The sequence below is a fragment of the Choloepus didactylus genome, chromosome 9, assembly GCF_015220235.1.
Source record: "Choloepus didactylus isolate mChoDid1 chromosome 9, mChoDid1.pri, whole genome shotgun sequence".
Taxonomy (NCBI): Eukaryota; Metazoa; Chordata; class Mammalia; order Pilosa; family Megalonychidae; genus Choloepus; species Choloepus didactylus.
Window position 1 is genome coordinate 95,178,729 of NC_051315.1, and position 26,910 is coordinate 95,205,638.

Sequence of the window (26,910 nt, forward strand, 5' to 3'; positions counted from 1 at the left end):
CTGTTATAGATTTAGTATGTTAAATTTTAACTCCATGGTAACTACAAAGAAAATATCTGAAAAAATATATATACAGAAGGAAATGAGAAAGGACTTAAAATGGTACAATACAAAAAGTCAAAATATATGAACATAACTGTTATCAGAATATTTGAGGGATTAAAAAAAGGTATAATATTTACAAAGACCAAACAGTAAAAAGGCAGAAGAAAGTCTTGCAAATTAAGTAGTTACTTTACATTGGAGATTAAACTCCTCAGTCAAAAGGCAGAGATTCACAGACAGGATAAAAAGCATGACCTAACTATAGTCTGTTTGCAACAGACTCACTTTAAATTCAAAGACACAAGTTAAGGTGAATGTAAAAGGATGGAAAAAAATATATACCATGCAAATACTAACAAAAGAGAGGTAGGGGTAGCTATACTAACATATAAAACAGACATTAAGTCAAAAACTGATATGAGGGACAAAGAAGTTAACTATATACTGATAACAGGGTCAATTCAAGAAGAAAACATAACAATTGCAAATAAATATGCACCTAAAGGCAGAGCCCAAAATATATGAAGCAAATATTGATATATATTGATATATTTCAAAGTAGAAATAGAAGTTGTTCATTAATAGTAGGAGACTTCAATATACCACATTCAATAACAGAATATCTAGACAGAGATCAATAAAGAAATAAAAGACTTAAATGATAACATAGAGCAACTAGACCTGACAAACATTTATGGAACAGCAGCAGAATATACACTCTTCTCTACAGCACATGGCTCATTCTCCAGAACCAACTATATGTTAGGTCACAAAACAAGCCTCAATGAATTAAAAAAATATTAAAACCACACAATGTCTTCTCTGACCACAATGGAATAAAGCTAGAAATCAAAGTGGTGGTTTGAAGCTGTGATATACCCCAGAAAAGGTCATGTTCTTTTAATCCATTCCTGTGGGTACAAACTTGTTGTAGGTGGGACCTTTTCATTAGGTTATTTCAATTGAGATGTGACCCACCCCATTCAAGGCAGATCTTAATCCTTTTACTGAAGTGCTTTATGAGAAGATAAAGGACAGAAAAAGCAGAGATCTTAGAGAGAAAAAGGCCCCGGAGAAGCTAAGAGAGGACTCACAGAAGCTCAGAGAGGAAGCTACTGGAACCAGAAGCTCAAAGCAACAAAAGCTGGGAGCGAAGGACCAGCAGACACTGACCATGTGCCTTACTATCTGACAGAGGAACCACAGATACCAGCAGCCTGTCTTCTGAGAAGGTATCATCCTGTTGATGGCATTAATTAGGACATTTTCATGGCCTTAGAATTGTAAATTTTTAAGTTAATAAATCCCCATTGTAAAAGCCAACCCTTTTCTGGTATACTGCCTTCCAGCAGCTTTAGCAAACCAAAACAATCATTAACAGAAGGAGAACAGGAAAATTCACAAACAAAAACCAACCAAAAACTGAGTCTATGGGAAAAGTAATAAAACTGACACACTTTTAGCTAGACTGACAAAGAAAGAAAGAGAGAGAACACAAATAACTAAACTCAGAAGTGAATGGAGGCCGTAACTACTGATCCCACAGAAATAAGAATGATTATAAGAGGATACTATGTCCAACTGTACACCAACAAATTAGATAACCTAGATAAAAATGGACAAATTCCTAGAAACACACAAACTTCCCACATTGAGCTAAGAAACAGAAGATCTCAAAAGATCAATAAGAAGTAAAGGGATTGAATCAGTCATCAAAAACCTCCCAAAAAAGAAAAGATCAAGAGCAGGTGATTTCACAGGAAAATTTTATCAAACATTCCAAGAAGAATTACCACCACTCTTGCTCAAACTCTTCCAACAACAACAAAAAAATGAACAAGAGTAGCACTTCCTGACTCATTGGATTAGACCAACATCACCCTAATACAAAAATCAGATGAACATACCACAAGAAAATTACAGACTAGTATCCTTTATGAATATAGATGCAAAAATTCTCAACAAAATACTAGCAAAGTAAATTCAATAGCACATTAAAAGAATTATATACCATGAACAAATGGGATTTATCTCAGGTATGCAAGGGTATTTTAAAATAAGAAAATCAATTAATATACCATATTAATAAAACAAAGAGAAATAAACCACATGATCATCTCGACTGACGCAGAAAAGGCATTTGACAAAATCTATCATCCCTTCTTGATAGAAGCACTTAGAAAACTAGGAATAGAAAAAACTTTATTGACATGATAAAGGATGTACACAAAAAACCCACAGCTAATTTCATACTCAATGTTGAAAGAAAGCTTTTCCTATAAGATCAGGAAAAAGATGATGCACACTATCACCACTGTTATTCAACATTGTATTGGAAGACCCATGCAGAGCAATTAGGCAAGAATAAATAAATAAATAAATAAAAGGCACCCAAATTGGAAAGGAAGAAGTAAAACTTTCCCTATATGCAGACAACATGATCTTATACACAGAAAATCCTGGAAAATCCACAAAAAATGTGCTAGAGCTAATAAATGTATTCCGCAAAGTGGTGTAGTACAACATAATGCAAAAATCTATAGTGTTTCTACACACCAGAGGAAATCAAGAAAAAATTTCCATTTACAATAGCAACCTAAACAATCAAACATCTAGGAATAAATTTAACCAAGGATGTAAAGGACTTGTATGCAAAATTCTATAAAACATTACATAAAGAAATCAAAGACCTAAATAATTGGAATGAGATTCCATGCTCATGGGTGGAAGACTAAACAGTGGTAATACGTCATTTTTCCCAAAGCTATTCATAGTCAATGCAGCTGAGTCAAAACTGTGGGAGCCCTGGGCCCAGGGTCTTCCCGAAGTTCATGAAGACTGAACACAGCAGTTTGCCTGACCTAGGACAGTTAATGTTTGACCTACTCTCCTTGTAAAATCAGGCCTCTGGTGCTAAATGTAATCTTAACTGCTTCCTCCCTGAAACTCCCTGAGATACTGTTATCTACAAGATAATCTATAATCCTTCCCTCCTCCCTGTTGATTACAAACAATCCCTCCCTTCATTGTAAGACCCCCTCCCCACCTTATGCTCTCATACCCAATGGAATGTCAAGCCCTTATAATAAGCTTATTCAGCCACACCCCCCACCACCACCACCAAAGTGCAGAGTATCTTCACATTGAGCTCTGAACCCACTGCCATTCAGAGCAGCTCCTGAATCCATTCAGAACATCTCCTGAATCCAGGCAACGTGACCGACTTCCATTTTTCCTTGTAAGTAAGCCCTGAATAAAAAATTCATGCCTCTGAACATGCCTGCGTCTTCTTTGCTTTCTCGGCAGCAAAGGCTGACCTGGACCGTGACAAAATTACAACAGCCTTCTTTGCAGAAATGGAAACTCCAATCATCCAACTGATACAAAAATTTAAGGGACTCTCAACAGCAAAAAAAAAAGGGGGGGGGGGAGGTTGGAAGACTCACACTTCCCAATTTTAAAACTCATTAAAAACCTAAAATAATTAAAACCACATGATGGCCCTGGAGGATTGTGGGAAGATGGTGGAGTAAGAACCTCCAGGAGTCAATCCTACCACCAGAACAACTACTAAACAGGCAAGAACTACAATAGAACAACTATTAAACAGGTAAGAACTATCTGAATCAACAATTTTGAAACTCCAGAGTCCAACAGAACACTGTACAGCACCCAGGGAAGAGCGGGAGAAAGAGGCTGGTAAATTGCAGCAAATACCAGAGATATGCACTTTGCACAGTTCCTACCATTGCCTATCCCCCAGTCTTGCAGCTGGCAGCAGTGAGGAACTCAAACCTGGAATCTAGTGCAGCATGCTGGTACCAGGAATAAACACAAGACCTAGTTCCCCAAGATCCAGGGTATACGGTCTGATCACTGATCACTACTTATGATTACCTACTTCAGATCATTGGAGGCCCACCTCTGAGGGTAGCCATTGTTCCAACCTGCCCCACACAAAGGCAGTGGAGGTGACTTAAGAGACGGCACACTCCTCAGACCTAAAGAGAGTAGCTGAAGGGCTGCATTTGCTGGGCAGGTGCTGATCAAGAAAGAGCAGTTTTGGGAGCCATGGGAGAAGATCCTGGTGCCCTTCCAGTTCCATCCCTCATCTCCTCCCCAGGGCAGTTGGGAGCCAACCTAAGGGCTTCCTTTGTGGGTCCCTGGCCTTGTTCCAACTGGGAAAGACTAACTTGGGAAACTCCTCTCTAGCAGGCCTCCATTCCTAGAATTTACCCTCCAGATAAAAGCGGCATGAGTCAGTGAAAGCAGCGTAAGAAACAACTGAGTCAGGCAGCCTGGAACAAAAGCTTACCTTCTTTAAGTTCTTCAGGGGGACACCCAGGAGAGGGAGGAAGTCTATTTCCTGGAAAGGGGAAGGGACTTTCAAATTCCTTTCAATGGGGCAACTCCTAAGGTCACTAACAAAACACAAGTCCAGGACAAGGCACAGTCCCACAAAAGACAGGGAGGGCCTTCATTTTGCATTCACCTTGGGCTGATCGTCTTGATAGAGGGGTTGAACTTTGAAGGTGAGCACCAACCAATGCAAAGTCAAATTAGAAAAACTGTAAAGGGTGTTTTTTTCCTTAGGTTTACTTGGTTTTCTTAGCTCCTGAACTCAACAAAATTTATCACTAGCTGGATACAAATTCAAGAAACAGACATTTCAGGGAATAAATCCCAGAATTAATATTTAAAAATACTAAGATGTACAGTGTTCAAGAAAATATTGCAATACAAATAAAGCAACAGGAAAAAATGGTCCATCCAAAGGAAGAGGATAAAAATCCACAAAACATCACTGAAGAAAACCAACTGTGGAAATTCTGGACAAAAACTTAAAAAACAATCTTTGATGTTCAACCAAATGTAGGAAAACACACAGAAAGACCAGAAGGGCATCAAGAAAATGATGAATGAACAATATGAGAATCTCAATAAAGAGAAATTCTAAAAAGGAACCAGACAAAACTACTGGAGTTGAAACCACACCGAAATGAAGAATACTGAAGATGTTTTCACCAGCAGATTGGAGCTGCCAGAAGAAAGAATCAGTGAACTTGAAGGCAAGACAATTGAAATGAGTCAGGCTGAGGACCAGAAAGAAAAAAGAATGAGAAAAATCTAAAATAGACAAAGAGACCTGTGGGACACCATCAAGTGTACCAATATACATCTTATGGGAGTCCCAGAAGGAGAAGAAAGAGAAAAGAGGCAGAAGGAATAGTCAAAGAAATAATGACAGAAAACCTCCCAAACTTAGCAAAAGACATGAATGTACACATCCAAGAAGCCTAAAGTACACCAAAGAAGATAAATTCAAAGAGAAACGTGCCCAGACACATACTAGTCAAACCTGAATGCACAGGACAAAGGGAGTTCTGAAAGCTGCAAGAGAATAACAACATTTTAAGTATAAGGAGTACCAATTAAATTAAATGCTGATTTCTCATCAGAAACTATCAAGGCAAGAAGCAGTGGGTTGAAATACTTAAAGTGCTGAGAGAAAACAATTTCCAACCAAGACTTTTACATCTGATGAGACCTTTTTTGAAAACTGAAGAGGACTTTACGACATTCCCAGATTTACAAAATCTGAGGGAGATCATTACCACTGGACCAGCTCTATGAGCAATGCTAAAGGGAGTTCTTCAGACTAAAAAGAAATGACACTAGACAGCGGATAAAAGCAGCACTGGAAATGAATGAGAGTTCAAAACCAAACTCATATTTATAGCCAAATGATTTTTGACAAGATGGTAAATATCACTCAATTGTGAAAAAATAGTCCCTTCAACAAATGGTGCTGGGAAAACTGGATTTCCATATACAAAAGAATGAAGGTGGACCGCTACCTTCATACAATGTACAAAAATCAATTTCAAGAGGATCAGAGATCCAAATATAAGAACCAGAACTATAAAACTCCTAGAAGGAAACATAGAGATGTATCTTGTGTGAAGCAATGGTTTCTTCGACTTTACACCCAACACACAAGCAAGAAAAGAAAAAACATAAATGGGACTTTACCAAAATTAATGTTTTGTGCCTCAAAGGACTTTATGATGAAAGTAAAACAATAACTTACATAATAGGAGAAAATAAGTGGAAACCACATATCTGATAAGAGTTTAATACCTAGAACATATATAGAAATGCTACAACTCAACAACAAAAAGACAAACAACCCAATTTAAAAATGGGTAAAAACACTTGAACAGACATGTTTTCAAAGAAGATAGATAAATGGCCAAAAAGTACATGAAAAGATGCTCAATATCACCATCCATTAGGGAAATGCAAATCAAAACCACAATGAGATACTAGTCACACCCATTTGTCTGGCTACAATTAAAAAAATAGTAAGTTTTGGAGAGGATGTGGAGAAATACATCATTGTTAGTGGAAAACGTAAAATGGAGCAGCCATTGTCTAAAACACTTTGGTGGTTGCTTAGAAAATTAAGTATAGAATTACCACATGACTTGGCAATCCTATTTCTAGGTATATACCCAAAAGAACTGAAAGCAGGAACTCAAACAGATATTTGCACACAGGTGTTTATAGCAGCATTTTTCACAATTGCTAAAAGATGGATGCAACCCAAGTTCTCCTCAACTGATGAACAGATAAACAAAATGTGGTATATACACACAATAGGATACTATTCAGCCATAAAAAGGAATGAAGTTCTGATATACATAACAAGAAGGATGAACCATGTTGATGAAATAAGCCAGATGTAAAAGGACAAATATTGTATGATCTCACTTATATGAGATAATTAGAATAAACAAACTCAGAATCAGACTCTAGAATACAGCTTACTAGGGGAAGGGTAGGAGTACAGAATGGTGAGTTAGTGCTTAAATTGTACAGACAGAAATTTAGGTAATAGATGGTGGTGATGGTAGCACAACATTGTGAATGTAATTAAGAGCACTGAATCATGTACTTGAATGTGATTAAAAGGGGAAATTTCGGGTTGTATATGATACTAGAATAAAAAATAAAGAAAAATAAATCCATGGTACTGTACAACACAGTGAACCATAAAGTAAAACATGGACTACAGTGAATAGTACAATTATAAAAATGTGCTTTCATCACTTGTAACAAATGTACCACACTAATTCAAGGTGTTAATGTAGTATATGGGAAACCTTTATTTTATGCACTACTTCTCTATAAAACCACAATTTCTCTAATACAAAACACAGACAAGGACACACATGGTACTGGCACAAGAACAGACATGTTAGTCCAGTGGAATTGAATTGAGATTTCAGAAATAAACCTCACATCTGTGGCCAACTGCCTTTTGACAAGAGTGCCAAGTCCACTCAGTGTAGAAAGAATAGTATGGGAAAACTGGAGAGTCATGTGTGAAAGAATGAAAGTGGACCACAACCTCAGATCATACACCAAAATTAACTCAAAGGGGATCAAAGATCTAAATATAGGAACCAGGATTATAAAACACATAGAAGAAAACATAGGGAAGCATCTTCAGGACCTTGTGTTAGGAAACGGTTTCAGACTTTACACCAAAAGCATGAACAATAAAGAAAAAATGTTAAAATGGGACTTAATCAAAATTAAAAATACATACTACCAGAGAAATGGAGAAATAGGGAAGGAGCTGCTGAACCTATTTCTGTCTCAAAAGCAGCAAGGAGACAAACAGAAACTGTCTGAATCAATTGTTCTGGGACTCCAGAGACCAGGGGAGTTCTATACAACATTGAGGGGAGTGATGGATGAAGAGACTAAGAAACTGTGGTCTTAGAGACTATGAATAATTCCATCCACAGCTCCTGGTGCCCAACCCGACCATCAAGGGGAGCAGCGGCAAGCAGTCTGATCCTTGCCTGGGATCTGCGGCGGTCTGGGACAGGTACCAGAAACCTCCACCCCAAGACTGGAGGGGGAACACAGCCCAGTACTGAGCCAGATACTGGCCAGCAAATTTTCCTGCTGTTCCAACTCATCTAAGTCAGACTGCGCCAAGTGCTGTTGTTTTGACCCCTTCAGAGGAAGAACTGGCAAAGGGCCATAACAGCCTGGCTCTGTAGGGCTGAGGGGAATAGGCTGCTAAAGAGCACCACCTGCCGGGCAGGCCAGAAAGTGCAGCCCTGTGAAATGGAGGGGAAAAAAAGGCTTTCTGGAGTCTTTCCAGACCCTGTCCCAGGGCCGTTTGGATCTGGTCTGCACCCCCTGCACGTAGGGTACCTGGGCTTGTTTTGGCTAGGAAATACTGATGAAAAAATTGTCAAAGAAGAGTCCAAACACAAAACCAATCAATAACAAAATCCTAGAAAAGAGAGAGAAACTGACCTTCAGAATAAATTCATCAAGATAATCAGATGCCCAGACATCAGCAAAAAAAATCACAAGCCTTTCTAAGATACAGGAAGATACGGTCCAGTCAAAGGAACAAATCAAAATGTCAGAGGAGATACAGAATTTGGAACAACTAATCAAATATTTTCCAACCAATATCCTAAACCAATTCAAAGAGATGGCTAATGAGATAAAGGATAAGATGACAACACAGGGTAAACATAAAGAATTTGAAAGCATACAAAGAAAAATAGCAGATCTTATGGGAATGAAGACACAATAAATGAAATTAAAAAGACACTAGAGAAACACAACAGGAGATTTGAAGAGGCAGAAGAAAGGATCACTGAGCTAGAAGACAGAGCATCCAGATTCTAAAAGACAAAAGAACAGATAGAGAAAAGAAAGGAAAATTTGAGCAGAGTCTCAGGGAAATGATTAACATGAACTGCACAAACATAAGTGCTATGGTTGTCCCAGAAGGAGAAGAGAAAGGAAAAGGAACAGAAAGAATATTTGGGGACACAAAGGGCTGAAAATTTCCCAACTCTTATAAAAGACATAAATATACACATCCAAGAAGTGCAATGTACTCCAAACAGAACAAATCTAAACAGACCCACTCCAAGACAAATACTAATCAGACTGTCAAAGACCAACAATAGAGAATTCTGAAAGCAGCAAGAGGAAAACCATTCCCCACATACAAAGGAAGCCAAATAAGACTAATTCCTGATTTTTCATCAGAAATGACATAGGCGAGAAGTCAGTGATACCATGTATTTAAGATACTGAAAGAGAAAAACTGCCAGCTAAGAATTCTTTATCCTGCTCTCTCCTTCAAAATTGAGGGAGAGCTTAAAATATTCACAGATAAACAGAAGCTGAGAAAATTCATTAACAAGAAACCTACCCTACAAGAAATACTAACGGGGAGTTCTGCAGGCTGAAAAGGAAAGACAGAAGAAAGAGGTTTGGGGGGGGGGGGTGTAGAAATCAAGATTATCAGTAAGGGCAACTAAAAGAATAAATAAAAAGAGAAAAAATATCTGACAAAAGCCAAAGGATAAAATGGTTGAAGTAAGTACTGCCTTTACAGTAGTAACACTGAATATTAATGGAATAAACTCCCTAATCAAAAGACACAGATTAGCAGAATGGACAAAAAATCCCATCTATATACTGTTTACAACAGACTCATTTTAGGTGCAAAGATACAAACTGGTTGAAAGTGAAAGTATGTAAAAAGATATTCCTCAAAAGCAGTAAGCAAAAAAGAAAAAAAAGAAAAAAAGACCTGGGGTAGCTATACTAATACCAGACAAAATAGACTTTACATGATATTAATAAAAGGGGCATTATAACAGTCATAAATATCTATGCACCTAATCAAGGTGCTCCAAAGGACATGAAATAAACACTGACAAAACTGAAGGGAGTAACATAACATCTCTATGATAATAGCGGGAAACTTCAAGACACCACTCTCATCAATGGAAAGAATATCTAAACAGAGGATCAATAAGGAAACAGAGAACCTAAATAATAGGATAAATGAACTAGACCTAACAGACACTGTGCTAGTTTGAATGTATTATGTCCCCCCAAACGCCATTATCTTTGATGCAGTCTTGTGGGGCAGATGTTTTGGTGCTGATCAGATTTGCATGGAAATGCACCCCACCCAACTGTAGGTGATAACTCTGATGAGATATTTCCATGGAGGCATGGCCCCACCCATTCAGGGTGGGCCTTGATTGGTGGAGCCATATAAATGAGCTGATGGGCAGAGGGAACTCAGTGCAGCTGCAGCTGTGAGTGACGTTTTGAAAAGGAGCTACAGCCAAGAGGGACACTTTGAAGAAAGCACAGGAGCTGCAGATGAGAGACAGTTTGAAGATGGCCGTTGGAAGCAGACTTGTGCTCTGGAGAAGCTAAGAGAGGACAAATATCCCAAGTGCAACTAAGAGTGACATTTTTGAGGAACTGCAGCCTAGAGAGGAACAGCCTGGGAGAAAGCCATTTTGAAACCAGAACTTTGGAGCAGACGTCACCCATGTGCCTTCCCAGCTAACAGAGGTTTTCCAGACACCACTGGCCATCCTCTAGTGAAGGTACCTGATTGTTGATGTGTTACCTTGGACACTTTATGGTCTTAAGACTGTAACTGTGCAACCAAATAAACCTCCTTTTATAAAAGCCAATCCATCTTTGGTGTTTTGCATCCCGGCAGCATTAGCAAACTAGAACAGACATATTATAACATTGCACCTCAATAAAGTAGGATATACAATCTTCTCAACTATGGATCATTCTCCAGGAAAGACCACATGTTGCTACACAAAACAAGTCTTAATAAATTTTACAAGACTGAAATTATACAAAGCATTTTTTCTGGTCATAATGGAATGCAGCTGGAAATCAACAGCAGCCAGAGAACTTGAAAATTCACAAATATATGGAGGTTAAACATTATGCTCTTAAACAATCAGTGAGTGTGCCAGTTTGAAACTGTTACAGACCGCAGAAGAGCCATGATCTTGTAATTCAACATTGTTGGGAGAAACCTTTTGATTGAGTGTTTCCATGGAGATGTGATGCACCCAACTGTAGGTGACACCTCTTATTAAATTATTTCCATGGAGATGGAGACCCTAGCCATTCAGGGTGGGTCTTGATTAGTTCACTGGAGTACTTAAGAGAGCTCAAGAGCTGATACAGACACTGATGCTTGGAGATGCTTGGAGATGCAGATAGAAGGAGGTTTGGAGATGCTAAGCTAAGAGATGAAGCCCAGAGTTTGCCCTGGGGAAGCTAAGAGAGGACCCCCAGATGCTTAGAGAGAAATTCCCTGGGAAAAAGAAGCAAGGACACACAGGAGCTGAGAGAAAGGAGCTAAGACAGACGCCCAGAGACATTTTGGAGAAAGTCATTTTGAAACACAATCTGGGAGCAAAGGATGAGCAGATGCCAGTCATGTGCCTTCCCAGCTGACAAAGGTGTTCCAGGTGCCATCACCTTCCTTCAGTGAAGGTATCCTCTTGTTGATGCCTTAATTTGGACACTTTCATGGCCTTAGAACTTTAAATTTTGTACCTGAATAAATGCCCTTTATAAAAGCCAGTTCATTATTTGTATTTTGCATAATGGCAGCATTAGCAAACCGGAACAGTGGGGCAAAGAAGAAATTCCAAGAGAAATAAGTAAGTATCTTGAGACAAATGAAAATGAGAATCCAACATACCAAAACATATGAGAAGCCGCAAAGGCAATGCTGAGAGGGAATTTATAGCCCTAAACAGCTAACTTAAAAAGAAAGAAAGGGCTAAAAGCAAATACCCAACTGAACACCTAGAGAAACTAGATAATGAACAGCAAATTAATCCCAAAGCAAGCAGAAAGAAATAACAAAGATTAGAGTGGAAATAAATAAAATTCAGAACAAAAAAAGAATCAATAAAACTGAAAGTTGGTTCTTTGAGAAGATAAACAAAATTGACAAACTCTTAGCTAGACTAACAAAGATGAAAAGAGAGAAGCTGCCAAAAAAAAAAAAAATCAGAAGTCAGATGGGGGTCATAACCAGTGGCCCCATAGAAAGAAAAAAGATCATAAAAAGATACTATCAACAACTCTATGCCAACAAACTAGACAAATTGGATGAAACAGACAATTTCCTAGAAACACACGAACTATCTATATTGACACAAGAAAAACAGAAGACCTCAACAAACCAATCACAAGCAGAGATTGAATCAGTCATCAAAAACCTCTCAACAAAGAAATACCCAGGTCTAGAAGGCTTCACAGGTGAATTCTACTAATCATTCCAGGAAGAACTGACACCACTCCTGATCAAACTCTCGAAAACACTGAAAGAGTAGGGAGCACTACCTAAGTCATTCTATGAAGCCAGCATCACTCTAATACCAAAGCAAAGCCTGATTAAGACACTACAAGAAAAGAAAATAACAGACCAATTTCTCCAATGAATATAGATGCAAAAATCCTCAACAAAATACTTGCAAATTGAATCCAACAGTACATTAAAAGAATTATACACCATGATCAAGGTTTTATACCATGTATGACAAGGGTGGTTCAACCCAAGAAAATCAATTAATGTAATACACCACATTAACAAACTGAATACCACATGGTCACTTCAACCAATGCAGAAAAGGAATTTGACAAAGTCCAGCATCTTTTCTTGATATAGACACTGTGAAAGACAGAAACAGAAGGAAACTTCCTCAACATGATAAAGGGCAAACATGAAAAACCCACAGCTAACATCGCACTAATGGCTAGAGACTAAAAGCTTTCACTCTAATATCTGGAACAAGACAAGGATGCCCACTGTCATCACTGTTACTCAGCATAGTGCTAGAAGTTCTAGCTAAAGCAATCAGGCAAGAAAAAGTCATCCAAATTTGAATGGAAGAAGTAGAACTTTCATTATTTGCAGACAACACGATCCGGAAAAATCTACAACAATGCTACCAGAGCTAATAAATGAGTTCAGCAATGTGGTGGGATATAAGATCAACACACAAAAATCAGTAGTGCTTCTATTCACTAATAATGAGCTATCCGAGGAGGAAATCAAGAAAAAAATCCCATTTACAATAGGAACTGAAATAATCAAATATCTAAGAATAAATTTAACCAAGGATATAAAAGATTTATATTCAGAAAACTACAAAACACTGCTAAAAGAAATCAAAGAAACCTAAATAACTGGAAGGACATTCTGTGTTCATGGAATGGAAGGCTCAATGTCGTTAAGATGTCAGTTTTACCCAGATTGATCTACAGATTCAATGCAATCCCAATCAAAATTCCAACAGCCTACTTTGCAGAAATGGAAAAGCCAATTACCAAATTTATTTGGAAGGGTAAGGGGCCTCTAATAGCCAGAAATATCTTGAAAAAGAAGAATGAAGTTGGAGAACTCACACTTCCTGACTTTAAAGCCTATTACAAAGCTACAGTGGTCAAAGTGTCATAGTACTGGCACAAAGACAGACTATTAATCAATGGAATCATATTGAGAGTTCAGAAATAGACCTGCACATTTATGGTCAATTGACTTTCAAAAAGGCTGCCAAATCCATTCAACTGAGACAGAAGAGTCTTGTCAATAAATGGTACTGGAGAACAGGATATCCATATCCAAAAGAATGAAAGTAGACACTTATATCACATCCTATAGAAAAATTAACTCAGAATGGATCAAAGGCCTAAATATAAGAACCAGTATCAAAAAAAACTTCTAGAAGAAAATGTAGAGAAGTATCTCAAGATCTTGTGGTAGACGATGGTTTCTCCAACTTTACACCCAACATATAACCAATGGAAAAAAAAAATAAATGGGACCTCCTCAAATGGAATACTTTTTTGTGCTTTAAAGGACTTTGTCAAAAGGTGAAAAGGTAGCCTACTCGATGGGAGAAAATATTTGGAAACCACATAACTGATAAGGGTTTGAAACCCAGAATCTAAAAAGAAACAACACAATTTAAAAATGGGCAAAACACATGAATAGATCTTTCTCCAAAGAATATAGAAAAACCGTCAAAAAGGCACAAGAAAAGATGCTCAACATCACTAGCCATTAGGAAAACGCAAATTAAAACCACAATGAGATACCACTTCACACCCATCAGACCAGTTTTACTAAAATAATAATAAGTATTGGGGAGGATGTGGAGAAACCGGAACACTCACTTGGTGGTGGTAGCAATTTAAAATGCTGCTGCTACTGTGGAAAAGTTTGGTGGTTCCCCAGGAAGTTAAATATAGACTTACCATATGACCCAGCAAACCCAATTCTAGGTATATACACAAAATAATCGAAAGCCTGGATTTGAACAGATATTTGCACACCAATATTCAAAGTGGAATTATTCACAATTGCCAAAAGATGGAAGCAACCTAAGTGTCCATCAACTGATGAACAGATAAAACAAAATGTGGGTATAAATACACAATGGAATATTATTCAGCAGTAAAAAGTACAATGTTTGGATACATGTGACAACATGGATGAACTTTGAACACATCATGTTGAGTAAATATAAGCAGATACAAAAGAACAATATTGTATGATCTCACTGATATGAAATAAGACTATGAAAATTCATAGAGCTTTAAATTAGAAAACAGTTACCAGCAATAGGGGTGGAGATGGGGAATGGGGTATTAAGGCTTAATTAGCATAGAGTTTCTGTTTGGGGTGATGGAAAAGTTTTAGATGGAGATGCTGATAGTACAAAATTGTGAGTATAATGAACACCAGTGAATTGTATAGTTGAAAGTTATTCAGGGTAACAATTTTTAAAAATGCCATAGAACTGTGTAACAAGTAGAATTAATAATATAACTATAATAATATTGTTTCGTTAACTGTAACAAAGATCCCACACTAATGCAAAATGTTAATAATAGGGAAAACTGTATATGAGGGGGTTATACGGGAACTCTGTATTTTCTGCATTTTTTCCTGTAAACCTAGAACTGCTCTAATAAAAAAAATTTTTTTTTCAAAAAAAGCATAAGGGCGTATTTTAAACAATGTTATGCTAACATATTTTACACAAAGAGGAAACGGACAAATTCCTTGAAAAATACAAGTTACTGAAACTACAAGAGATCATCTCTATCACCTTATATCTGATAAAGAAAACTGAATTCATAATTTTAAAAATCCTACAAAGAAAACACCAGGTTCAGATGGTTTAGCTGGTGAATTCCGTCAAACATTTAAGAAGAAATAAAACCAAACTTTCACAAAGTAGAGAAGGAACAATTCCTGACTCACTACAAGCCAGCATAAAACCAGTATCAAAACCAGAAAAAGATATTGCAAGAAAACAAAGTCATAGACTAATATTCTTCATAAACATAGATGTAAAAATCCTCCACAAAATTCTAGCAAATCTAATAGGGCAATATATTAAGGATTATATATAATTATCAAGTGGAATTTATTCTAGGGATGCAAGATTCGTTTATTATTTGAAAATCGGTCAATATAATTCATGAAATTAAGGAACAAATGGGGAAATATTATATGTTCATTTCAATAGATGCAGAAAAGAAATATTTGACTAAATTTAGCACTTATTCATGATTAAAAAAGCCAAAAACTCTCAGCAAAATAGGTATTACAAAGGACCTCTAGAGATAAAATCATAGTTAACTGTGAAATGCTGAATATTTTCTTATAATCCTGGAACAAGGCAAGGATTACCACTCTCACGACATCTATTACATATTTTCCTGCAGGTTCTTGTCATGCAAAAGGGAAGAAAAAAGGCATAAAGAATGATAAGGAAAAAGGATAACTGTCTTTATTCACATATGACTGGACAATGTACATAAACAATCCTAAAGAATATTTTAAAATCTACCAGATCTAATGAATGAATTTGTAATATTTCTGGATATTAAGCCAATCTGAAAAAAATCTTTATTTTTACATACTATGCAACGATTAGAATATGAAATTTTAAAACCAATATCATATTCAGTAGCATCCAAAAACAGAAAATACTTAGCAATGAATTTAATGACAGTTGTCACCAGTTTTTTTAAACTATGGAATATTGCTGAGAAAAATTAAGTAAGAGAATGAATAGTAGACCCACAAATATACAGTCAAATGAATTTTGACAAGCGTACCAAAGTAATTCAATGGCAGAAAGGATAGTCTTTTTTAACACACAGTGCTAGAAATGGATACTCGTGTCAAAAAAATGCTCTTCAAATCTTACTTTACATTATACTCAAAATTTAAGTTGAAATGTATAATAGACCTAATGATAAAAATGTCAAACTCCTAAAAGAAATATTTCTAGATTTCCTTCACTACAAAAACATGAACCATAAAATAAAATATTGACAAATTGGATTTCTTAAAAATTCAAAACTTTTCTTTGGAAGACACCATTAAGATAATGAAAAGGCTAGGAGAAAACAAATGCCATACGCATATAGCAAAGGACTTGTTTAAAATATATAAAGAATGGTTACAACTCAGTAGTAGGATGATGTAGTTAAATGGGCAAATGTTTTGAGGAAATTTCAAAAGAACAAATATAGAAATGGCAAATAAGCATATAAAAAGACGCTCAGCAGGGAAATACAAATGAAAACCACAAAGAGATACTATTACACACCTATTTAATTTTGCTAAATACATTTTAAAAAAACCACCAAAAAAACCCAAAAACTGTCAGTCCAAGCACTGGCAAGGATGGGGAACATCTGGAACTTTCAGACATTGCTGATAGGAATATTAAATGGTATAATCACTTTGAAAGAGTCTGACAGTTTCTTATAAAGTTAAACATAAACTTGCTACACAACCCAGCAATTGCACTCTAAGGTACTTAACCAAGAAAAAAGAAAACACATATCCACATGAAGACCTGTTCACAAATGTGCATACTTGCTTTATTCGTAAGAGCCAAAAACTAGAATGTCCATCAACCCAAATATCCATCAACAAGTGAACAGATAAATAAATGATGGTATATCCATGCAGTGGAATATTTCTCAGCCAAAACAATAAGAACAAACTTCTGATAAAAGCAAGATCATGCACAAATTCTCAATTCACAATAATATACCACTACACACATCTACCAGAATGGCTTAAAGGAAAAAAACTGACAACACCAAAACTGGTGAGGATGTAAGCAACTGGGACTCTCACACATTGCTGATGAAAATATAATATTGTGTAACAGTTTGGAAAAATGTTTGGCAGTTTAACACAACACTTAACCTGCTTCTACTTCATAACCTAGGAATTTCACTTTTAGGTATTTAAAGCTCTACATGGAGAGATATTTTCATTGGTCTTTGAGCAAATAGTGTGGGCACATAGTAGATATTTATTAAATGAGTGAATGAATAAAAGTGTACGTTAATTTCAGCACTGTAATAGTTAAAAATGAAACAATGTAAGCATATTAATAGCTATATGGATAAAAAACGTGGTATATTCATGACAGAACATTATATAAAACAATTAAAACAAGTATACTAATGACTAGATCTACCAAAATCAACCTGAAGGATTTTAAAAACAATACTGAATTAAAAACATAAGTGGCAGACCTCAATATATAATTCATTTAAAATTTAAAAACATATGCTATGCTAATGTATACATAAAAATATATGTATGCATTAAAGGAATACAAAACATGGACATTAATTCATGATGTGATTATCTGATCAGAAATGGAGGTGGGCAGCATGGAATGGGTATGGTGGAATAGGAACATAAGCTTTATTGGAAATGTTTTATTTCTTTATTGAAAAAGGAATGGAAAGAAAGACGACAAAATATTAACAACTGTTAATGTTGGCTGTTGTAAATATAGGTATTGTGTTAAGTCATTTTTTTCTTTACTTTTTATCTGTATTAACTAAATTAACAACAAAAAAGAAATTTAAACAACCCAAAGTATTATCTGCAAATGAGTCAACAATGGCAAAATAATAATAATTAGATACATAAAGGGTGATGAACTTGTAAGGGTGAATACTGGATACAAGCAGAAGTTTGAAAAGTGTGACTTCAGGAAAAAGGCCAAATTTAAGAGATAAATGAAAAACAGACAAAATGGAAAAAAGAGAATAAGGATATTATTAAATAACAAAAGTCAGTTAACATGAGGAAACCTTTTCAGTTACAGACATTAAAAAGTCTTCCCCACACTCCATCTGTTCTGTTAAAAAATATAAGAAGAATAAACTCTTAAAGGAGGCAGTGACTACTGAAAAAGATAAAAGTATAAAAGGAAAAAAATTTAAATATAAGATGTACCACAATGAAATCAGTTTGGCAATATAATACAACAAACAATGTATTATCCGTTTTATATCTGACATGTTAATATTTTGATATTTGCTCCAGGTTCAGTGCTGTATTAACTGGTTTATTTATTGTTTTATAGATAAAATAAAAACTTGGCTTCCTGCTTTTCCCACCAGTCACATGTTTGCAGATTTTGCAGCTGGAACTGGCTGATCTCTGAGTACCTTTCTAACACTAAAATTATATTGATTTGTCTGGCATTTATAGTTATGGTAATCAGAATGATTCCTTGAACAACGTTGGTGTTTCAATGTTAGATGTACAATCATTGTGCACTATTAAAAAATACAGAAATTTCAAAACAACTAGTTGTGTTAGGCACACATAATAAAAATAAAGCAATAAAAAATTGTCATATAAAATATGAACATACTATTAGATGTTTATTTGGCTAATAAATGTATATTGAACTCCTAAAAGATGAGGCACCTGTGACTACTCCAGAAACACTGATGTGAAGATGATTAAAGTAACATTACCTTACAGTTGTTGCCAGAGTCAGAACCACATGTATCAATACATAAATACTTAGAGAAAACCCAAAATAATGGAAAAACGTTAGCTTCCCAATAAGCTTTCACAGAGATCCACAGCTTACAACAGTTCTTACGCTCTGAGCATTATGACCTATTACATGAAAAATAATCCTTCCCCCTCGACTGGCAAGCCCACAGCTTTGCAGGCTGGGCTAATTGCCAGGATGGCTTTTATTCTGCTTTCCCTTTCTCAGAGCATCAGGTATCTGACCACAGACATCTTGTGGGCACCTAACTAGATGAACCGCTTTTCCCGGCCGGCACAAGGCCAGATCCATCCGGCGGGGCCGCTGGGCTCCGAGCCTAGGGCAGCAGGGTTTATGCGCGGAACCCCTCCGGAGCTCCTTCATCCCAAACAGCGCATTTACTTCTGTTTTCTTTTTACCAATCGTTTGCCACATGGTTTCTAAATGACACCTTCCCATAATAAAAGAATAATGAAATCAAAATAAGCACAACGTGAAAAACAGGTAGGAGGAAAGCACCTCAAGATTGAGCATTTGCCTCTAATGGAAGCGGTCTCCACCTTCGAGAGACTCACCCAAACAAGCTTCATCCGCCGCACATTCGCGACAAGGGCGAGCGTGGATGGAAGCTCCTTTCGGCCCAAGAGAACCTAGTCACACCCAAAGCCACTCCCTGCCCCTTTTGTCCGGAGTGAGCCCAGAGAAGATCGGACCAGGGCCTCGTCTGGGAGGGGGTCGAAGGGGCCGGGGGCCGAGAGGGAACTGGAGAGGTTGGAGACGCCGGCGAAGCCCGTAGAGTACGCGCGCGCTTGGCCGCCTCCCCCCGAACCCCACCGGTGGCGCTATGGGAACCCAGGTTTGGTCTCAGGGCCGGACCCGGTCGAGCCGCCGCCCGGGAAAAGGGAGGACAGGCTAGAGGCCCCAGACGCTCACCGCGACGTCGACGCCCCAAGCACTGGGTTTGCACGGCGGTGGGTCCCGCTCGGCCCGGTGGAGATCTATCCGGGCGCCGGTTCCCGCCGACGCCGCTCCACGACGCCACCTGGCTGCTTCCGCAGCCTGTGCCCCTCCGCACAAGTGCGTGGAGGTGTCGGACTCCGGCTGCGAAAACCGGGTGACTTAAACCCAGCGGTCGCCGCACGAGGGCGCCGTAAATCGGGGAACCCGGCAGCCCTCCACATCTCGGCCCTGACGTCTCGGTTCTTTCTCCGGCTTTAGCCTAACCCCACCGGGGTTCCGGTTGTGGACCAGTGTCTCTCTCGGTCCGCTCTTGAACGAAGCCAGTGACCCTCTTTATTTCTCCTTCCTCGAACTCCTCTCTACTTAATGAAGTGAAATGACAAACACTAAGCCTGTCAGAACATCAGTGTAAAGAACTGAGTATGAGACTGAGGCGTGGTAAGTAGAATTCTTGGCTTCCTTCTCTGAGCCCCGCACCCTTAGCCCGGTCCCCTCCCTCCCTTCTCGGAGCCCCCACTGCACCTGCCAGATCCTCTGGGACCGCCCCTGCGAGGCCATAAGCTTCTGAAGCTTGGTCATTCCTGAATTCTCCGGCGCTTTTCGGTATGTGCGTGGCACGTGGTAGGGTGTTCACGCGCAATATTTAACTCTCATTTTAATAGTTTAAAGAGGAATAAGTTAATAACTGTTAATAACTCATCTGATGGCTAAGCCAACCTGAAAGGTGAAATCACTGCCCTCCCCCCTACGTGGGATCAGACACCCAGGGAAGTGAATCTCCCTGGCAACGTGGAATATGACTCCCGGGGAGGAATGTAGACCCGGCATCGTGGGATGGAGAACATCTTCTTGACCAAAAGGGGGATGTGAAAGGAAATGAAATAAGCTTCAGTGGCAGAGAGATTCCAAAACGAGCCGAGAGATCACTCTGGTGGGCACTCTTACGCACACTTTAGACAACCTTTTTTAGGTTCTAAAGAATTGGGGTAGCTGGTGGTGGATACCTGAAACTATTAAACTACAACCCAGAACCCATGAATCTCGAAGACAGTTGTATAAAAATGTAGCTTATGAGGGGTGACAGTGGGATTGGGAATGCCATAAGGACCAAACTCCACTTTGTCTAGTTTATGGATGGATGTGTAGAAAAGTAGGGGAAGGAAACAAACAGACAAAGGTACCCAGTGTTCTTTTTTACTTCAATTGCTCTTTTTCACTCTAATTATTATTCTTGTTATTTTTGTGTGTGTGCTAATGAAGGTGTCAGGGATTGATTTAGGTGATGAATGTACAACTATGTAATGGTACCGTAAACAATCAAAAGTACAATTTGTTTTGTATGACTGCGTGGTATGTGAATATATCTCAATAAAATGATGATTAAAAAAAATAAAAAATAAAATAAAATACAGGAAGAAAAAAAAAAAAACTCATCTGAAATGCACACACACATAACCATAATTTTGGCATAAATGAGTCCTCAAGAGTAAATGGTAAAATCTCAGTTTAAAAACCTCAGGTAAAACTTAGGAATAAGGCAAAAGGAAAACGGATATTACCAGTGGAAGTTAATTTAATAAATTTCAAAGTGCTCGTTTTCTTTTTCAAGGTTACTCAAAAAATATCAACTTTGCAAACTATGAATTAACTACAACTGTAACAAATTAGCAAGGAAAAAACCTTACACTTGAATTGGTAACTAAAATCTGTAAAAGCAAGATGGGCAGAGATGAGGTGAGATTTTGGAATACTAATATTACAATGTACTCCACCTTAAAAATCTGAACAGATGTGTAGAAACATGGGGACAAAAATTAAATGAAAAAATGGGGGGATGGGATGTTTTAGATGTTTTTATTTTTTGGAGTAATGAAAATGTTCAAAAATTGCAATGATGAATGCACAACTACATGATGGTACTGTGAACTGATTGTACACTGTGGATGACTGGATGGTATGTGAACATATCTCAATAAAACTGAAAAGAATCTGAACAAAGTAGTTTTAAAATAGCGAAAAGGGTGGGCCATTTATAGGAAAGAGGGTAAATGTGGACTGAAATTTTTAAGATGTCTTTTGACCACCGATTCTTACTCTGAGATTGAATACCTTCAAGTTACACGCAAAATTTTGGAATGTCATTTTCCTGAGGAAAAGAGTCCACAGCTTTCCTCAGATTCTCAAAGTCCAGGACATCTTTAAAAGAGTAAGAATTAATGTTTGGCAAACATGAATGATTGCTGTACTTCCTGCGGATGCCCTTCCCCAGCCACTCAGGCTGTTTGGCATCCCTTTCTAAGGGGCATACCATACCTGTACTCTCAACAACTGTATGGTATTTTAATTAGTTACCTGCCTTTCTCTCCCATTAGATGCTGAGCTCTCCAATGTGAAAACATTATGCATTTCCATAGCCAGCCCCTGGCACATTACATTATACTAGGCCCTGAATGTTTATTCAAAAAATAATTTATTCAAAATGCTTATTTTTATCAATGAATAAAGAGAAACAAAGATGGCTGTCAACTGAAGAATACAGTATAAAATGTCTAAAAATAATACCCTACCACCACATCCCAGGAGGAACAGATGACTAATACAGTAAGCAAAATGAGCTTCAAAATGCCATGTGCACCATGTACCATGTTAAGTTTCTTGGGACATTTTAGGAAATGTTTGTTTCAACAGGATGAAGTTTAACTGAAGCAGGGAAAGGTCATCCAAGGAACACGCCAGGAAATCAAAATAGTAACTATGAGCCAGACCTGTTGGTTTTGTTTACTTAATTGCAGACAATTACAGAAAGATACATGATGTCTCCAAGCCATCATAAAATAGAGCATTTACACATAAAATCGTGTTTCCTCCACAAGTCACTAAGAAAATTGCGCAGGTATAGGAATGGTTTCAGCAAGTAAGGTAGAGAGAGCTACTGATGCTCTTCCAGGGCAGGAATCAGATCTAACTCATGGTATTCCATAATTGTTTATTGAATGAATTAAAAATCTCTTTTTAGCTGTTGGATTGGTAAGATATTTAAATGGCTTATATTAGTCCCTCAACAAATAAATGATGCAGTGAAGCAATTACAATTTAGTATTGCTGTTTTTAGAGAATTAAAGGATTTAACACCATTAAAATACTTTTATATGGGGAGGATTTAATTTCATTTAGAAGTACAAACATTTATAGAGCTATCATTTAATTTTCCATCAACATATAACAGAATTATCCTAGTATAAAAAGTATTTTCCTCCTCTGTGGACTCCATTCTACAAACTAACAATAAAAGAAGACCATTAGATAACTTAGAATGCAGAGTCCACAAATCTGGGTTCTAAACCTGGAGTCCTAGTTTCCTTAGAGAGAAATGATCTTTACTTTTATATTTGCATTTATCAGGCTAACCTCCCAAATAAAATCTCAAGTGATATTATAAAACAAATTAAGAATTCTACCTTTTGTATTATTTTACTCTTAAAGGCTAGGGACCTATTGAACTTGAGATCATGGAAACAGCTTCATTTCTTCAGGCTGTTCCACCTTTCTTTGTAATCTGATTTTTACCAAAGAAGTCAGGTGAAACATTACAGGTAGTGTACTAATGGCTGTTAGTAAGGAGATGGAGATCTACCCAGGTGACCCCACCAATTCTTAAATATTGCAAGCTAAATTATTCTCTTTCCCCTACTACATTTTCATTTAGTTAAGCAGCGCCAGAATTACAGACATTATCATAAAGATGATTTGTTATTTTAAAAATATTAAACATTGTAGACATTTTTTAAAAAGTATTTCCTTCTGGAAAAAAAAATACAGAACTTGTTATTAATATAAAGCCCAGGCATGCAATTTATATTTTTACTAACTATAGATAGGTTTGACATGTTTCTAAAATTTATATCAGATTGTATCTAACAAGATGATTTTGCTGTAGTCTTTATTATGCAGAGGCATGTCTCCTAGCTCCATCATTAATTAGCTGTATTCCTTCACACTATATACTTAACTGTCTGGGTTGTGGCTTCTTTAAATGACAAGATAACTCAATGTTTTGAATCAATAACAGGATAATTTCTAAAGTTCCTTCTTGCTCATATCTAATTTATATGTGAAAGTACAGAAAAAGATTTTTAAAATATACATTTGGATATTATTACACTGATCTATTTCATGATATAATAAGATTTAAGTGAATTTTAAAGGCAACACATGCAAAGCTGAACATGACATTATTGTAATTTAGTACCAATAAATGCCAATCAAAAACTTAAATATAGTCTTTCTTTTATGTAGGTAAAGATATTTTCATACTCATTCATTATATTTACAAAAAAATCATTCCTATACATTAAAAAAGAATTGACAGAATATGTACTAGTTAAGAGCCCGAGCTCTAGACAGATAAACCCGAATTCAAATCCTGATTCTGCCATTTACTAGTTATATGATCCTAGTTAAATAATTTACCTGCTTTAACATCTATCTTCATTTTTATAGTACAGATAATTATAGTACCTATGTCAGAGGACTATTATAGTGGGACATAATTTTATTTCCCTTTTACAAACACCACCAGAAAAGAATTTACTTCCTTAATTAAACATGCAAATCATTGGAAGTGGTATCAGAGTAAATATAGCCTGATTCTATTAAACAAACAAACAAGCATAAAAAGTTACGCTGAAGATATACTTTGTTCATATAACAAAATGTCAATTAACATTATTACGATATTTAACTTGAAGTCTATGATGGTAAAAATTACCAGTATTAAAGTGGCCAAAAGTTCCTGTTGTTTTAATACCTTGCAGTTTTTGATTAGAAAACCTGATTCCAATTAGTGGCTTTTATAAAAAACAGTATTAATTTGCTATCCATTGCATATGGATAGCCTTAAAATGTCAGTTTTTTTCCCTTTAAGAATAGGAACTATGGTAATAACTATCAAAAATTAATATTTTTCCTTACATTTGCTTTATATAACATAAGCAGTTGTGACTTTTCAAAACTAGAATACATCAAGGGAATTTTAGTCTGTATGAACAGATTTCAGTGTTATTGTCAGAAATTCCCAGATGGTTCTTGTTTTGTTACGTAGGGTTGTTTGTTCAATTATGTGACTATTTTATATCAATATCAATATTAAATTGTCATTTGTTCTGTTTCCATGGTAATTCTAGGAAACATCTGATATATTATTATGCATTGTTGACAACAGCTCAAAAATGTTAATTCTAAATTCAAAGGAAAAAGATATAGCATAATACTGGTCAGCTACTCATAGAAAAGTTGTAATTTTTTTTTTTACATTCTACATAGAATACAAATTTTTAAAAATTCAAATGTCTATACTACAATCTTTGGGTAACCTCACAGCAAGTTTTTCTTTTTGTGTTTTCCAGTATAAGAAGATTCATCATGTCTAAGATAAGACCTGGAAGAAGTTATTTCAGAGGTATCATTTCTGGCATTTTCATGCTGCTCCCTCTACCAAGAATAATCTGCTCAACACCCTCTAATTATCTGTCCAAACCTGGCTCAAATGTCACTATTCCATGATGCCTTTCTTGGCAACCAACTGCCTCTCCAAAGGTTAATTGCTCTCTTCTCTATGCTACCTTTCTACCTTATATTTACATCTTTCTTTGCATTTTGGACATTGTCATAACTGTTTAAAGGGTATGTCTTAGGGGTAGAGGAGAGTCTGGATTTTTAGAAGGAATGTGGAACAAAACACTATACCAGCCTTGGACTGCCTCTTAACTTCTAAGAGAACTAAATGCCTAACTGGTTTAATCCACTATTAATTTGGCTCTCCACTGCAACAAAGTATAGATGTTGTTTCCCAGACTTCCATAATGGGAATATTTTTTGAGATATGCTGCACTTGGGTCTAGTTAGTCAGGAGACAAAACTGACTTCCTATATAATTACTAAGAAATTAAGTGCTCTGCTTAAGGAATAGCAATCCATTAAAGATGGAAGTCACTTAAGAAAACAATTACTTAAATGCTAATAATTTATAAAATCTGTAGAATGTTTATTATCTAATTGAAAGGTTTTGTCTAAAGAATCTATTCCTGTCTACATATAATGATAGGTTGAGGAGATTGCTGGTTACCAGGAAATCTGTATGCACTTTCTAAAGGACTCTGACATATCTTTTTACCAAAGTACTTCACAAATATTTCAACAAATTCTTAATAAAACCAGCAACATCTACATTTTTTAAATGTTCTGAATCCCTGCAAAGTCTTACTTTCTTATAAATATCACTTATTTTACCAAAGGTAAATTTTATTTCTAATTTTTTCCCCTATTTAAAAATATCCATTACACTTTTTAATTTATGCTTTTTTAAAAACGGTTAATTTAAAACCTAAATTTCTCCATCAGAAATAAAAAAAGTGGAAATTAATTACTGTATTTCTAATATATATTTTGTATAACATTTCAAAAGCAAATCTTAATTCAAACCAACACCTTTACAAAGAAAAAAGAAAAAAAAACCTTAGTTTAATTTCAAGTTTAGCATAAAGTAGAGAATGCAGGTTACATTTTATAGTTTATAAACACAAAATGTTGTATTATAAATACAAAATAAAGAAGAGAAACAGTGATATGTTATCTATTATCAAGGGTGAAAACACTATGTAAACTTTTAATCTAAAAGGCTGCTTTCTGAAGAGTTGACCTGCAGGTTTATGTCATCTGAGAATTCTCTATTGATTTCATTTATAGAAAGAATCTCTAGAGTCAAATTATCATTCACTGTCATGCCCCCACATGGGAAGTAGTAGGTGAATATCTATAGGAGTACAATTTATTGTCTGCTCCTCCACTCAGAAGTAACTGCATAAAGGGGAAGAAAAAGACACAAAAACATAAGTAAATACAATTATTTCATGTAATGCTAAAACTAACAAAATACTAATGATTTTGATTACAAGAAGAACTACAGATGACTTGCAGTGAGTCCTACTATTTAAATGGACCACCTGTATCAGTTTTCCCACTATATTATAATATAGTCTATTAAAACTTTAAAAGTGATCATTTGAATTCAGTTAAGACATGACTTCTACTTTCTATGAAGCATTTGCTAAGAAACGTAATAAACAAGTTTGAGGGGTGGTACAGTTATCTATTTGAGAAAATT

At 36.4% G+C, this 26,910-nt stretch overlaps 2 protein-coding genes across 4 annotated transcripts in view; both read right to left on the reverse strand.

The window, feature by feature from the left end:
• ICA1L (islet cell autoantigen 1 like) overlaps positions 1-19,873 on the reverse strand; it is a 173,082-nt gene extending 153,209 nt beyond the window's left edge. For 2 of the 3 annotated variants that reach the window (XR_005218917.1, XM_037850256.1), the window contains exon 1: positions 19,722-19,873. The gene's annotated coding sequence lies outside the window, so the exon portion shown is untranslated. Of the gene's footprint in view, positions 1-19,363; positions 19,689-19,721 lie in introns of those variants that run through there. The other variant, XM_037850257.1, reaches the window with a different exon arrangement.
• Positions 19,874-22,488: 2,615 nt separating this feature from the next.
• Positions 22,489-26,910, reverse strand: part of WDR12 (WD repeat domain 12) — a 58,319-nt gene continuing 53,897 nt past the window's right edge. The window contains exon 14 of the mRNA XM_037849856.1: positions 22,489-26,603. Within this exon, the coding sequence (XP_037705784.1) occupies positions 26,526-26,603 (78 nt within the window). The 3' untranslated portion in view covers positions 22,489-26,525. The remainder of the gene's footprint in view (positions 26,604-26,910) is intronic.